Source organism: Rana temporaria, chromosome 1, assembly GCF_905171775.1.
Source record: "Rana temporaria chromosome 1, aRanTem1.1, whole genome shotgun sequence".
Taxonomy (NCBI): Eukaryota; Metazoa; Chordata; class Amphibia; order Anura; family Ranidae; genus Rana; species Rana temporaria.
The window spans coordinates 482,676,620-482,691,397 of NC_053489.1; the positions used below are offsets into that span (position 1 = coordinate 482,676,620).

The following is a 14,778-nucleotide window of genomic DNA, read 5'->3' on the forward strand; positions in this document are numbered from 1 at the left end:
TATGTTATCAAAAAATACTGGAGGAACATTTGCATTCATCACCCAGGAAGCTGCGCATGGGACGTACTTGTACATTCCAACATGACAATGACCGAAAACACAAGGCCGAGTTGACCTGTCATTGGCTACAGCAGAATAAAGTGAAGGTTCTGGAGTGGCCATCTCAGTCTTTTGACCTCAATATCATTGAGCCACTCTGGGGAGATCTCAAATGTGTAGTTCATGCAAGACAGCCCAAGAATTTACAGGAAACGGAGGCTTTTTGCCAAGATGGACAGCTTTACCATCTGAGAAGATAAGGATAAAGAGCCTCATCCACAAATACCACAAAAGACTTCAAGCTGTCATTGATGTTAATTAAATTAAAACCAGGGGTATGTAAACTTTTGATCAGGGTCATTTGGGTAGTTTCTGTTGTCATTAGGATTCAAAAAGTGTAAACACAGTTGATTGATAACAAAATGGCTTTAGCCAAACACTAACCATGAGTGAAAGAAACGTTTTTATGTTATCATTCATATTCTCTGAAAAATGGCCAAGAAATCATAAATTCTGCCAGGGTATGTAAACTTATGAACACAACTGTATACAGGTCAGCCCTGGTTACACTGACGGCAGGAACAAAACTGTGTGAGTTCAGCTGAACTCGCACAATTTCATTCCCGCATGTCAGTCCTGACTTGCCTTTGGCATGCAATTTGAGCAATCTCATAGTGAATGAGTGAGTATGAAGAGGATATTATACCCGATTTATTGATAGTTTTTTATGATGTGGATTTAGTGATACTGTAAGGCCTCTTTTGTGGGGTGGGGGGGAGAACAAAAACAGGTGGTTGATCTGTGTTTTTATCGTCTTCCCTCGCCCCCCCCATTCCCAACACCTAAAAGCAGACTTGGTGGCCCTTAGATGGGTATGCATTACTGTGGTGTGACAATTACAGTATTACATGTTGAGTTTGACAGGCAAAACCACCGGTGAAACTCTCCCATGCAAGTAAATGGAGCATGCCAAATGAATTTCACAGTTGTGGCATGATCCCACAATGGCATTCAGCAATTAATGAAAAAAACAGGCATCAGGAGGTAGCAGCATCGCCCCTAGAAAGCCTGCAAATCTCCTTTCACCGTCCTCCGAAAAGCGATTCACTGCGGATTGCTATTCAGGCAGGAGAAGTAGACACCAACGTAAGTGAGAAAGGAGGCTAAAGTGGGGTACACACTATAAGAAAATCGGGCAAACGATTGTCCGATTTTCCTCATTGTTTCACAGCAAATCGGAACCGATGAACGAAAATTTGTATGAAAATTCTCGTATGACAAAGTTTTTTTTTTTTTTTTGTTTATGATCATGTCTGTCTTTTCTGAATTTTCTTGTACTAAACAAAAATTGTTAATTTTGTTCCGAACGAGAAAAATTTAGTTTGTTTGTCCCTCTGAAAATTTATCGTACGAAAATTTGGAATCAGCTGTTGAAAGTTGTGTACACACTGTACGAAAATTCTTTGGACGAAAATGTTTGGCGATTTTCTTATAGTGTATACAAGCCTTTATCCTTCTCTTTAAAGGGGTTGTAAAGGTTCATGTTTTTTCACCTTACTGCATCCTATGCCATTGGCTTGCGCTGCTGTCAATCAAATCCAATGACGCAGGGGCGAGTCCTGCAATCAGCGGCTATGGATGCTGAATGCAGGATTCGGGAGCCCACCTGCAATGTAACCCCCTTGGGAGAGCGCTTCCCATAGGGGATTATCTGAAGCTGGGAGGGGCCAAGAGAGCCTCCGGGGGACCCCAGAAAACGCAAAACCAGCTGCACAGTGGAGGCAAGTATGATATGTATGTTATTTAAAAAAAAAATTTAACCTATACAACCACTTTAATGCTGTCTGTTTATAATTGTTTTGACATGTCGCTTGACAAACTGGGTTTAGATTGTTTTTAATTTATTTAAAATTATTTGTATTCAGGCTCTGAGGAAACTCAAGGCAGTGTGTTTACGGCTTTCTTTTGGTCCCTGTGCGATTGAGACTTGCTGTGCCGCTGTTTTATCTCACTTTCTGATGGGACTGCCTCTAACATGGGGATTTATGCTGGGGTAATACATTTTTATTCTTATAAATTGCATAATGTATTGTTTGGTGGTGATGATGGGGTACATGACCCTTTTTATATAAGAGCAATGAGGGTTCTCATTCGAAGATCTTGAAGGCAGGCAAGACGAATGTGGAAGCTGCTATTGCTGTCTTCTTTCTGAAAATACTGATTGACTGGCTGTTTCTAGCTTCCATACCTTTTTGAAAGAAGAAACCAAGAACAAGTATAAAGATCATAAATGTCTAATGAAAGTCAGAGCTCCTAATCTGCATACTTGTCCCAGGTCAGCGACTTAAAAAGCACTCAAGCAATTGGATTAGTATACAGTAACTACAAGGAAGTCAGTATTTTCAAGCAAGGAGGTCTGCAGTGGTAGGTTCTGTTCTTCCTAAGTACTTTATCACCATTAACACGACAAACTACAGATCATTGAACCATTTTGTCAGGCATTGAAAGATCTTATCTCAGTGGAGAAGAAGATAGGGGACAGGCCCTATTTGGGAGCTTTTTTCACAGCTGTTCAGCCCACAGTTTAGAGCAGGGGTGTCAAACTCAATTTCATCGTGGGTCGCATCAGCATTATGATTGCCCTCAAAAGGGCCGGTTGTATCTGTAAGATTAGATGTCCAGCACATCCCCTCCCCTTACAATAGATGTCAAGAGCCACCCCACCATTAGAAGTTGAGTCCCCCACTCAGTTCAGGAAGTTCAGAGCCAGAACGAGGACCTGTCATCACTGCATGCTTCCACGCATGCGTCGATGCATGCGCGGGATTTCGGTCCGCTGGTTAGACGTACTAACCAGCGGACATGTCCGACGGACAGCTTTCCAGCGGACAAGTTTCTTAGCATGCTAAGAAACTTTTGTCCGCTGGAAACCTGTCCGCTAGGCCGGAAAAATGTCCACTAGGCCCTACACACGGTCGGACATGTCCACGCAAACTGGTCCGCGGACCAGTTTCAGCGGACATGTTCGGTCGTGTGTACAAGGCCTGAATGGAAAAAAAAGATACATTGGGGTTGTTTTACTTAAGGCAAATAGACTGTGCAAAGTGCAATTGCGCTCTGCAAGAGCAGTTGCTCCAGAGCTTAGTAAATCAGGTAAACCTTTACTTTGCAAAGAATACCCAATCACATGCAAGGAAAATGTAAAAAAAAAATGCATTTTTGCTTGCACATAATTGGATGGTGGAAGTCAGCAGAGCTTCTGCTAATTTACTAAGCGCTGGAGGAGCAACTGCTCTTGCAGTGTGCAACAACACTTGCAAAGTGCCACAGTCTATTTGTCTTTAGTAAATCAACCCCATTGCATCAATCTCTCTCCTTGCAGAGAGAGAGAAACAAACAACCGTGTGTGTAAAAAATAAAAAAAGGAAAGATATCTAGAAGGTTTGATCTAGATCAGTGGGTCACGTAAGGCTCAAAGGTCAATGTCAATTCATTTTTTATTTTTTAAAGTAGTGTCAAAGTCAGTGTGTTTTTTAGGTCAGTGTAGGAAAGTTCCCCCAAGGGGCTTTGTAACAGCAATATAATGAGTAAACGAATAAAAAGGGTAAGTATGTAAAAGAAAAAGTTCTTTATTGGTCTAATTACAATACCATATCAGGAAATAGAGAAGATATACTGGCTATATGGTACGAACATATATTCAATAGTGTAGTGTGCAAACACAATTATTAACAGTTACATTTAAAAAAAGTTAAAAACCATGAGAAAACCCCTGTGTGTTTTTTAAGTAGGATAAAAAAAAAGCAAAACGCGCACTATTATTTCTGAGCCCTGCTACAGGTACATACAACAGCTTACATACACATACAGTGAGGGAAAAAAGTATTTGATCCCCTGATGATTTTGTAGGTTTGTCCACTAACAAGGAAATTATCAGTCTATAATTGTAATGGTAGGTTTATTTTAACAGTGAGAGGCAGAATAACTACAAAAAAAACAAAAAACAAATCCCGAAAAACACATTTTAAAAAAGTTATAAATTGATTTGCATTTTATTGAGTGAAATAAGTATTTGACCCCTTCGCAAAACATGACTTAGTACTTGGTGGCAAAACCCTTGTTGGCAATTACAGAGGCCAGACGTTTCTTGTAATTGGCCACCAGGTTTGCACACATCTCAGGAGGGATTTTGTCCCACTCCTCTTTGCAGATCCTCTCCAAGTCAAGTAAGGTTTCAATCTCATTTGGCTGGTCTTCTCCTATGGGTCACAGGAGTGTAAATCGTTTTGCACTCCTGTAACCCGTTTTCAGCAGAGAGCGGTCTGAAGTCCGCTTTCTGCTGACGTTACTGGAATCAGTCCAGGCACTGCGTCATCACAACATAAAAGTCTGGATCTGCCAGGTGCCTGAGAGACTGAGACGGCCGCTGAGAGACTGAGACGGCCTTTTCTGCCCCTCCACAGCTTCAGTGAGCCATCGATCTGTTTTCAATGGCTAGGTACTCAGTGTAGAGGTGCCGGGAGACAGATGCAGCATCAGACCGATGCTGCATCCACCAAGACAAGTATGATTTTGGGATAAAAAAAAAGTCTCAGACTTCTCTTTTAATGTGCTTCTTCTTGAGCCACTCCTCTGTTGCCTTGGCCATGTGTTTGGGTCATTGTCATGCTGGAATTCCTATCCATGACCCATTTTCAATGCCCTGGCTGAGAGAAGTAGGATCTCACCCAAAATTTGATGGTACATGGCCCTGTCCATCGTCCCCTTGATGCAGCGAAGTTGTTCTGTCCCCTTAGCAGAAAATTACCCTCAAAGCATAATGTTTCCTCCTCCATGTTTGACAATGGGGATGGTGTTATTGGGGTCATAGGCAGCTATCCTCCTCCTCCAAACACGATGAGTTGAGTTGATGATTTTGGTCTCATCTGACCACAACACTTTCACCCAGTTCTCCTCTGAATCATTCAGATGTTCATTAGGAAACTTCAGCTGGGCCTGTACATGTGCTTTCTTAAGGAGGGGACCTTGCGTGCCCTGCAGGATTTCAGTCCTTCACACCGTAGTGTGTTACCAATTGTTTTCTTGGGCACTATGGTCCCAGCTGCCTTGAGATTATTGACAAGATTCTCCTGTGTAGTTCTGGGCTGATTCCTCACCGCTCTCATGATCATTGAAACTCCATGAGGTGAAATCTTGCATGGAGCCCCAGACCAAGGGAGATTGACAATTATTTTGTGTTTATTCCATTTTCAAATAATCGCACTGTTGTCACCCTCTCACTAAGCTGCTTGGCGATGGTCTTGTAGCCCAGTCCAGCCTTGTGTAGGTCTACAATCTTGTCCCTGACATCCTTGGACAGCTCTTGGGTCTAGGCCATGGTGGGGAGATTGGAATCTGATTGATTGCTTCTGTGGACAGGTGTCTTTTATACAGGTAACAAGCCAAGATTAGGAGCACTCCTGTTAAGAGAGTGCTCCTAATCTCAGCTAGTTACATGTATAGAAGACACCTGGGAGCCAGAAATGTTGCTGATTTGAAAGGGGATCAAATACTTATTTCACTTATTAAAATAATATCAGTGTAACGGTCACCACCGTTTACGACCTTCCATTCCATCCACGACAGCTCATCTGACACACAGACAAACCAACAGGACCCGATCCATAAGAATTCCCCCAAGACACGAGACACAGCTCTGTGCTTCTGGTTTCAAATGTAATGATCCTTTAATGGTCTCTTCTCAGCTTTTTATACAGTACAAGGCATTAAAGCGACAATGAGATCTCCACCCCCCTAATCACACACTAAGGCTAATTACTAAACATTCCTTAATTTACAGCATAACAAACAAAACACCTTCACACCTCTGAGCATCAATAGGCTGTAGACAGTGTTATCACACATAAACAGTATTTAGCATGCATAATTAGAGTTCTGGGAGCAGACCTGGGTTAACACCTTTACACAATGACAATGGAATGTCTTCCAGGCCCTGACTCAATTAGCATGTCACTAGTCAGGGCTAATCATAGAATGAGTCACTATTGACTGGTTGGGCCAACATCTTGCAGTATCTCACAATCCTGCAATACGAACTATCAGTGATGTCCTATCTCATGTAATACATGAATTATGATTCACTTGCCACCCCATGCCCAAAAGGCACAGGGTGGACTCAGACCCAAGAGTTATCAGTGACGCTGACACAGGAGTATCCCCCATCCTCACAAAATCTTTGGGTGTCCCGGGTCATTCCGTTACAATCAGTTTATAACTTTTTGGGAGATTTTTGTTATTCTGTCTCTCACTGTTGAAACAAACTTACCATTTAAAATTATAGACTGATCATTTCTTTGTCAGTGGGCAAATGTACAAAATCAGCAGGGTATCAAATACTTTTCCCTCATTGTATTTGGTGTCACTGCAATTGTCGGAGTAGGAGAATTTGTTTTGGGTTGTTCTGTGGTGGTAGTAACAAGAAATATACAGCTAAATTTAAAAAGATTTGTATTTATTTTACTATTTTGGCCCAGTTTTCCTTTTGATAAAGTAAAGAAAAATGCAGGTGATTTCCATTACCATTTACCACAAAGTGAAGTCCCAATTTGTCCTCAAAAAAATGTGGTATAATCCACCTGAATGCACAAAGTAGTTGTGAGCATATGTAGTTTTACTAACACATGTCAACGTTGCAAAAGGTGCCTAGGCATTAAAATTAGTGTTACACTTAGACATGAAGGGGGTAAAGTAATTTACAATATTTTTAAATCTGTGGTTTTCATTAAAAGAACGTCTGGTGATCCTGTCATGAAGGTTTTTATTCCAGCACTTTGTTATAGGGTGGCAAGGCTTGCCTTCCAGTTATGCTTCTGTGTTCTCACCATCACGGGCTCTCCTGATGGAGACTGGAAGTGGCCATGCTAATGCACATTGCACAGACAAGATCCACTGTTGTCACCATTAGGAAATCCTTTCTGAGGAATGACTAGCCGCAGTTTATGAAGTGCATGTTTACGACACACAATGCTTTAGATTTAGAAAACGAAATGTCCGTCAGTAAGGGTTTACATGCACTTTACATTGTAACTGTATTTTCCAATATTGTTTAGGAACGTCCAGGAATTCCTGACTGAACATAACTTTTCTGATGTTTTCTCTGATTAGCTTTGTTCTCGGTGCTGTGTCTCCTGCTGTTGTAGTTCCCTCTATGCTGCTTCTTCAAAAAGAAGGCTATGGAGTAGAGAAGGGTATTCCAACACTGTTGATGGCTGCTGGAAGCTTTGATGACATTCTGGCTATAACTGGCTTTAATACATGTTTTGGAATGGCATTTTCATCAGGTAATTTATTTTATGTATTTTTCCTGCCTCTATTGAATGAAGAATCATTGTGCTTATACAACTTGTCTGCCTCTGCTTCATTCTGCACTATTTATTCTGTGACTTTCAGTTCTGTGCATAAAAATCTACTGCTTTTGGCAAAAAAAATAAAAAATGATCAGCGCAAATATGGTTGCCCTCAAAATGCTGAAAATAATCATTCACAATGGCTGCCACTTGTCGCAGACAGATTTTTCCATCCAATTCTGGAGATGGGACATTACAGAGCTCCTGGAAATGGTGACATGATGCAAAATAAGAACTGGCATCACTGGGGGATGGGCAAATAGCAGCTTCCTGCTATGATGGGGCATATTGACAGACATAGTAGCAGCTGTTTTATCAAGTTACTTTTTATTTAAACAATCAGTTCAAAGTAGCCATGACCAGTCTACCTGAATTTTTCTTTTTTTCCACATGTATCCAATGGTTTGCAATGCATTGTAGGAATCGCCCCCTCTCAATAAAAATGTTCTTTCAAGCTTAATCATTTGAGGCTCTTGATTCTGCCTACTGAAACATTCTGACCTGTGGATGAACTTCAAGGCTGCCTATTCACTGTGTTACACACTTGGGGAGTTCTACATTTAGCCTTGGTTCACACTGCCGTGACTTCTGCGCGACTTTGAATCCGACATCCCTTCTCGACTTTATCACAGCTTGCATACGACTTCAACAGAAGTCAATGCAAGTCGTACTGAAGTCACACCAAAAGTAGTGCAGGAACCTTTTTCTAAGTCGGAGCGATTTGAGTTGCTCCAATCAGAGCGGTTTCATTGCAGTTAATGGGGCACAACTTGTCACGCGACTTTGAACTGTCAAGTCTTGGCGGTGTGACCCGGGGATAAAACTGTTAAATAATATTACTGGTTGTAATGAGCTGCTGAACATCACTTTTATTCAAACTGAATCAAGACTGTAATAGAGCAGTTCTAATTTGCTTTTAGAGTAAATCTGGACAGCCACTGCTGACCTAAAAAAGTTTTCATATGGCACTGTCAAGTTTCAATAGTTTGTCAGTCACTGTCCCAGTATGAGTATTGCCATTCAGAAGTCAAAAATCCTATCTGCACTCAATGCACTCTATTGGATCAGCATAAAGCCAGGTAAATAGTGATTTCATTATGCCATGAACCAGATGAGAGCAGAATCGTCTGAACTGCGACAGAGGACACTAAAATGTATATAAGGTGAATAATAATAACGTTTATTGAAGATAAGTGATAAGTAAAACACCCCAAAAATACAAACTGTGCACAACCAACTCAACAGAAACTCACAGACAACAGATAATACAGTTGCCATAAAAAGTATTGGAATGATATGGATTTCTGCACAAATTGGTCATAAAATGTGATCTGATCTTCATCTAAGTCACAACAATACACAATCACAGTCTGCTTAAACTAATAACACACAAAGAATTAAATGTTGCCATGTTTTTATTGAACACACCATGTAAACATTCACAGTGCAGGTGGAAAAAGTATGTGAACCCTTGGATTTAATAACTGGTTGAACCTCCTTTGGCAGCAATAACTTCAACCAAACGTTTCCTGTAGTTGCAGATCAGACGTGCACAGCGGTCAGGAGTACTTCTTGACCATTGCTCTTTACAGAACTGTTTCAGTTCAACAATATTCTTGGGATGTCTGGTGTGAATCGCTTTCTTGAGGTCATACCACAGCATCTCAATCGGGTTGAGGTCAGGACTCTGACTGGGCCACTCCAGAAGGCGTATTTTCTTCTGTTTAAGCCATTCTGTTGTTGATTTACTTCTATGCTTTGGGTCGTTGTCCTATTGCAACACCCATCTTCTGTTGAGCTTCAGCTGGTGGACAGATGGCCTTAAGTTCTCCTGCAAAGTGTCTTGATAAACTTGGGAATTCATGTATCCTTCGATGATAGCAATCCATCAAGGCCCTGACGCAGCAAAGCAGCCCCAAACCATGATTCCCCCACCACCATACTTCACAGTTGGGATGAGGTTTTGATGTTGGTGTGCTGTGCCTCTTTTTCTCCACACATAGTGTTGTGTGTTTCTTCCAAACAACTCAACTTTGGTTTCATCTGTCCACAGAATATTTTGCCAGTACTGCTGTGGAACATCCAGGTGCTCTTGTGCAAACTGTAAACGTGCAGCAATGTTTTTTTTGGACAGCAGTGGCTTCCTCTGTGGTATCCTCCTATGAAATCCATTCTTGTTTAGTGTTTTACGTATTGTAGGTTTGCTAACAGGAATGTTAGCATATGCCAGAGACTTTTGTAAGTCTTTAGCTGACACTCTAGGATTCTTCTTCACCTCATTGAGCAGTCTGCTTTGTGCTCTTGCAGTCATCTTTACAGGACGGCCTCTCCTAGGGAGAGTAACAGCAGTGCTGAACTTTCTCCATTTATAGACAATTTGTCTTACCGTGGACTGATGAACAGCAAGGCTTTTGGAGATACTTTTATAACCCTTTCCAGCTTTATGCAAGTCAACAATTCTTAATCGTAGGTCTTCTGAGAGCTCTTTTGTGTGAGGCATCATTCACATCAGGCAATGCTTCTTGTGAAAAGCAAACCCAGAACTGTTTTTTTTTATAGGGCAGGGCAGCTGTGACCAACACCTCCAATCTCATCTCATTGATTGGACTGCAGTTGGCTGACACGTCACTCCAATTAGCTCTTGGAGATGTCATTAGTCTAGGGGTTCACATACTTTTTCCACCTGCACTGTGAATGTTTACATGGTGTGTTCAATAAAAACATGGTAACATTTAATTATTTGTGTGTTATTAGTTTAAGCAGACTGTGATTGTCTATTGTTGTGACTTGGATGAAGATCAGATCACATTTTATGACCAATTTGTGCAGAAATCCATATCATTACAAAAGGGTTCACATACTTTTTATGGCAACTGTATATACAACCAAAGGGAAGTACCAGAATCATACACGTTAGCCAGGCTAGAGTCATACACAGAGGATCAGCAGATAAACAAGGGTAGTTCCAGAATCATAAACGTTAGCCAGGCCAGGGTCATACATGGAGGATCAGCAAATGAACAAAGGGCAGGACAGGAGAGGGGGAAGGTGGATGGATCAGGCTACAGAGCAGGGATGCAAGGTAACAGGAACACAGGAGGGACAGGATCAGGTTCAGATTACAGGCTAGCAGGTTAGGGCGCAAGGACAACACCAAGGCAGGCATGTGAGTGCTTGCTGGGTATTTATATGCATGCCTGTAATTAGCCTCAAGTGACACCTGATCGCAGGAGGTGCTGTCTGCCCCAGACTGCCGGGAGACATCCACTGATGGACACCGGTACTATGGCCCAAGAATCTAGCAGTGCCACCAGCGGTTGAATCCCTCCACTACAGATCCTGAGTGTTAGACACCCGCTGGTGGACACCGGTACTGCGATCCACGAGACCGACAGCGCCACCAATGGGTGAACCCTTTCCTGACACATTAGAAGAAGCTTCCTTCATATGCTTCTCATAGTTGGGTTTTCCTAAACCGAAACACTAAACAGCGCTCTTTTGTGCTGCAGATCCTTCTTGCCAGAGGCGCTATTCACTCTTTACGCCCTTTCATTTTATATAGATAGATCTATCTATCAGTGTGTATTTGTTTGTATATTAAAGCATTTTTTTTACAGGGTATAAAAGAGAAGAGAGGCGCCTCTAAGTGTAGCAATAAGTTGCTAAATGTTGTACCTTCATTAAATGTAACCATATTGCTACACTTAGAGGCTCCTCTCTTCTTTTTCATACTCGGTTGTGACATGACGCTACACTTATATCAAGACATCGCTTGTATATCAAGGCAAAATGTATTAAAACATTTTGCTTGTCTTGCAAAACGCTCTCAAACCAAGTTACTCTCAAACCAAGGTTTTACTGTACTATGAAGTGGGCAGATGTGCAAGAATGCTGTAAATTAGTAATGCTTTCAGAAATAGTAGTGTTAGTTTATTTTTATCAATTAACACAATGGAAAGTAAATGAACAAAAGAGAAATCCACATCAAATTATTATTTGGTGTGTACACTTGCACACAGTTTTTTTGCATAGGACATAGAAACAAGGCTAAGCAAATTAACTACATAGGAAAACATAAAAATGGCAGAAGGTGCTCTGGACTGATAAGTCAAAACTTAAAATATTTGGCTGTAGCAAAAAACAGTATGTTGGAACCTGTATGAGATCGATGCATCAAACAGAGAAAATTTTTTTTTTATTTTTATTTATGTTTTTTTTTCAATCAATCTCTTGGGGAGCTCAGGCTGATTTTTTTTGCTGCCATCTGAAAATCCTTGACTAGTAGAAGAGGATCGAGTCTGTCATCCCTGATTTACACATCTTCACTCTGCTCTGGAGGAGCGCTTTGCTGTGACCTCACTCTGCAGCATCGATCTTTGGTTCCCGCCCAGCACACAGCAAAGCGCTCCTCCAGAGCAGAGTGAAGATGTGTCAGCCCTGGTTCACACTGGGTACGATTTGGAACGATTTGAGATGCGATTTGACATGTCAAATCGCATCTCAAATCGGCGGCAATGGCACTGTCCTAATCAGTGCGACGCCGCATCTGCGATTTCAAAAAGTAGTTCCTGTACTACTTTTTGCGATTTCGGGCCGCGATTTACTTTAAATTGCGGCCGAAATCGCGGCAAAATCGCAGCCGCGAAATCGCGGTAAAATCGCGCATTTTACCGCGATTTTGAATTCGCAGCAGTGTGAACCTAGGCTAAACCACGGATGACAGACTGGATCCTTTTCTACTAGTCAAGGATTTTCAGATGGCAGCAAAGAAAATCAGCCTGAGCTCCCCAAGAGATTGATTGAAAAAAAAACATAAATAAAAATAAATAATTTTCTCTGTTTGATGCATCGATCTCATACAGGTTCCTCAGGGAAAAGATCTAATGTCTGGCAAAGCCAAGTGGAGTCTGCCTGTTACCTCCTGTGTGATCCGGTCTGAGGAAACAGCTGAAGGTGTTTGTTCCTCGTCCTGCAAGATGGAAGCATCCCTCTCTGATTTGAGTGGTCCGTTACCAGAGCCGGCAGGCTGATGCACACGCTCTACTGATCTCCTTAACCCAAGGTCCTTCTAGTTCTGTAAGAGGCAGTAATATCACATCTTTTGGCTGAAAATAAGATCCAGGCTTCTAATAGATAATCTATCGAATATTACAGCGATCATTGGATTAATCTATCGAATATTACAGCGATCATTGGATTAATCCCTAGAAGTGTCCTACTGCTAATCATTTCCTCATTTTTTGTTTGGGACTTTATTTTATTATTCTTTTTTCACATTGGTTATCTAACACTTAGTTACTTTGGTAACCTTTTGTTTTATATGTACCCCTTTTTTTTGTGTGTATTTACATATATAGTTACTTTGATAACTACTTTTTCACTGTCATATAACAATTTTTTATATATTTTATATGCACTAGTATTTTGAGCTAATTTCACCTAAATATTTGGTTTGGTTGCGCGCTTGTTTTTGTTTGTATGTTTCTTTGGGCTTTAAGTATTTAGGCTTTCACGAGCAGCAGCACCACCTTTTGAATAATATATTTTTTCACTTATTTCACAAATATTTTTATATTTTCATTAAATTTATCTTCACTTTATATTAGGTTAAGGGCAGAGTTCCCTTCTCTTTTTTTATGTGATCAGTTTACTCTGATCTGTGATCAGCCAAGTCCCAAAAATTCTAGGTTGAACTAGATGGACACGTGTTTTTTTTTTTTTTTTAACCTGACTAACTATGTAACTATGTAAATTGACAGCATTTTTTAACACCTGCCTAAGGCTGGGTTCCAATTCGCATGACAGGAGATTGTGACCGGCTCTCAATGGAGCCGGTTCACACATCTCCGTTGCAGCTGCAGAGCGAATTGCACAAGGGTCCTGTGTGTCTTTGGCTTAGTTTCAGGTCCAAATCCAGGCAAAAATTGGATGTGAATCCAGCCTGAAACGTTTGTGTGTGTGTGTGTGTGTGTGTGTTACATAGTTACATAGTAGGTGAGGTTGAAAAAAGTCCATCAAGTCCAACCTATGTGTGTGATTTTATGTCAGTATTACATTGTATATCCCTGAATGTTGTGGTCATTCAGGCGCCTATCTATTAGTTTTTTTAAATTGATATTATTGTTAATGGCCACATGTTCTAATTAAATTCCCATACGCTGAAAAGTTTTTTATCTCTGTGGGGTCAACAGTACGGTATTTGTTCATTGAAATCATATCCCCACTCAAGCGTCTCTTCTCCAGAGAGAGAGTGCATACTGCTCAATGGGCAGGAGCAGTATACACACCGACTTTTTTTGGCGTTCTGCTAGCCCACCACTCCAGTGTGAAAGCCCCAGGCAGCGGCTGTTTCAGGGCACTTTGCAGGCATTATTTTTAGCGTTACAGCGCCTGCAAAGCACCTCAGTGTGAAAGGGGGCTAAGTGACAGCAAGCGCAGGTTGTATCAAGCTACCTGCCTATGACAAGGGAGTGTGTCATGTATAGTATAATATATTACAGTCCTGTATAAAGAACTGCTGGAAACAGGAGTGAGACAGTCACTTAAGCAGGACATTTCTGGTGAAAGTTTTTTTTGTACACATAGGCCCGGATTCACGTAGAGCGGCGCATCTTTATACCGGCGTAGCGCATCTCATATGTGCTACGCCGACGTAAATCAGTGAGGCAAGAACAGTATTCACAAAGCACTCGCTCCCAACGTTGCGCCGGCGTAACGTAAATTGGCCGGCGTAAGCCCGCCTAATTTAAAGTAGGAAGGAAGTGGGCGTGATCCATTTAAATGAACTGTGACCCCATGCAAATGAATGGCCGAACGAACTGCGCATGCGCCGTCCCGTGGGCGCTTCCCAGTGCGCATGCTCAGAATCACGTCGGACATAACGCCTAAGATACGTTGAATCACTGAACGTAACCTACGCCCAGCCCTATTCACGTAGTCCTACGTAAACGACGTAAAATACGACGGCTGTTCCGACGTCCATACCTTTGCATGGGATGCGCCTCCTTATATGTGGAATAATTTTACGTTGGACTATGCCTTACGTAAATGGTGTAGATTACAGCGATGGGCGCAAGTACGTTCGTGAATCGGCGTATCTAGGTCATTTACATATTCGACGCGTAAATCAATGGAAGCGCCCCTTGCGGCCAGCGTAAAAATGCGCCCAAGATACGACGGCGTAGGAAACTTACATCGGTCGGAGGAAGCCAAATTTCAGGCGTATCTTACTTGCAGAATCAGGCGCAGAGATACTACGGCGCATCCGTGCACTTACGCGGCGTATCAGTAGATACGTCGGCGTAAGTCTTTCTGAATCCGGCCCAAACTGTGC

At 41.7% G+C, this 14,778-nt stretch overlaps 1 protein-coding gene across 1 annotated transcript in view; it reads left to right on the plus strand.

The window, feature by feature from the left end:
- The window catches only part of LOC120918341 (sodium/hydrogen exchanger 9B2-like), a 55,810-nt gene that overhangs the window by 22,189 nt on the left and 18,843 nt on the right, over positions 1-14,778 (plus strand). The window contains exons 6-7 of the mRNA XM_040329882.1: positions 1,965-2,092; positions 7,204-7,379. Of these exons, the coding sequence (XP_040185816.1) occupies positions 1,965-2,092; positions 7,204-7,379 (304 nt within the window). The remainder of the gene's footprint in view (positions 1-1,964; positions 2,093-7,203; positions 7,380-14,778) is intronic.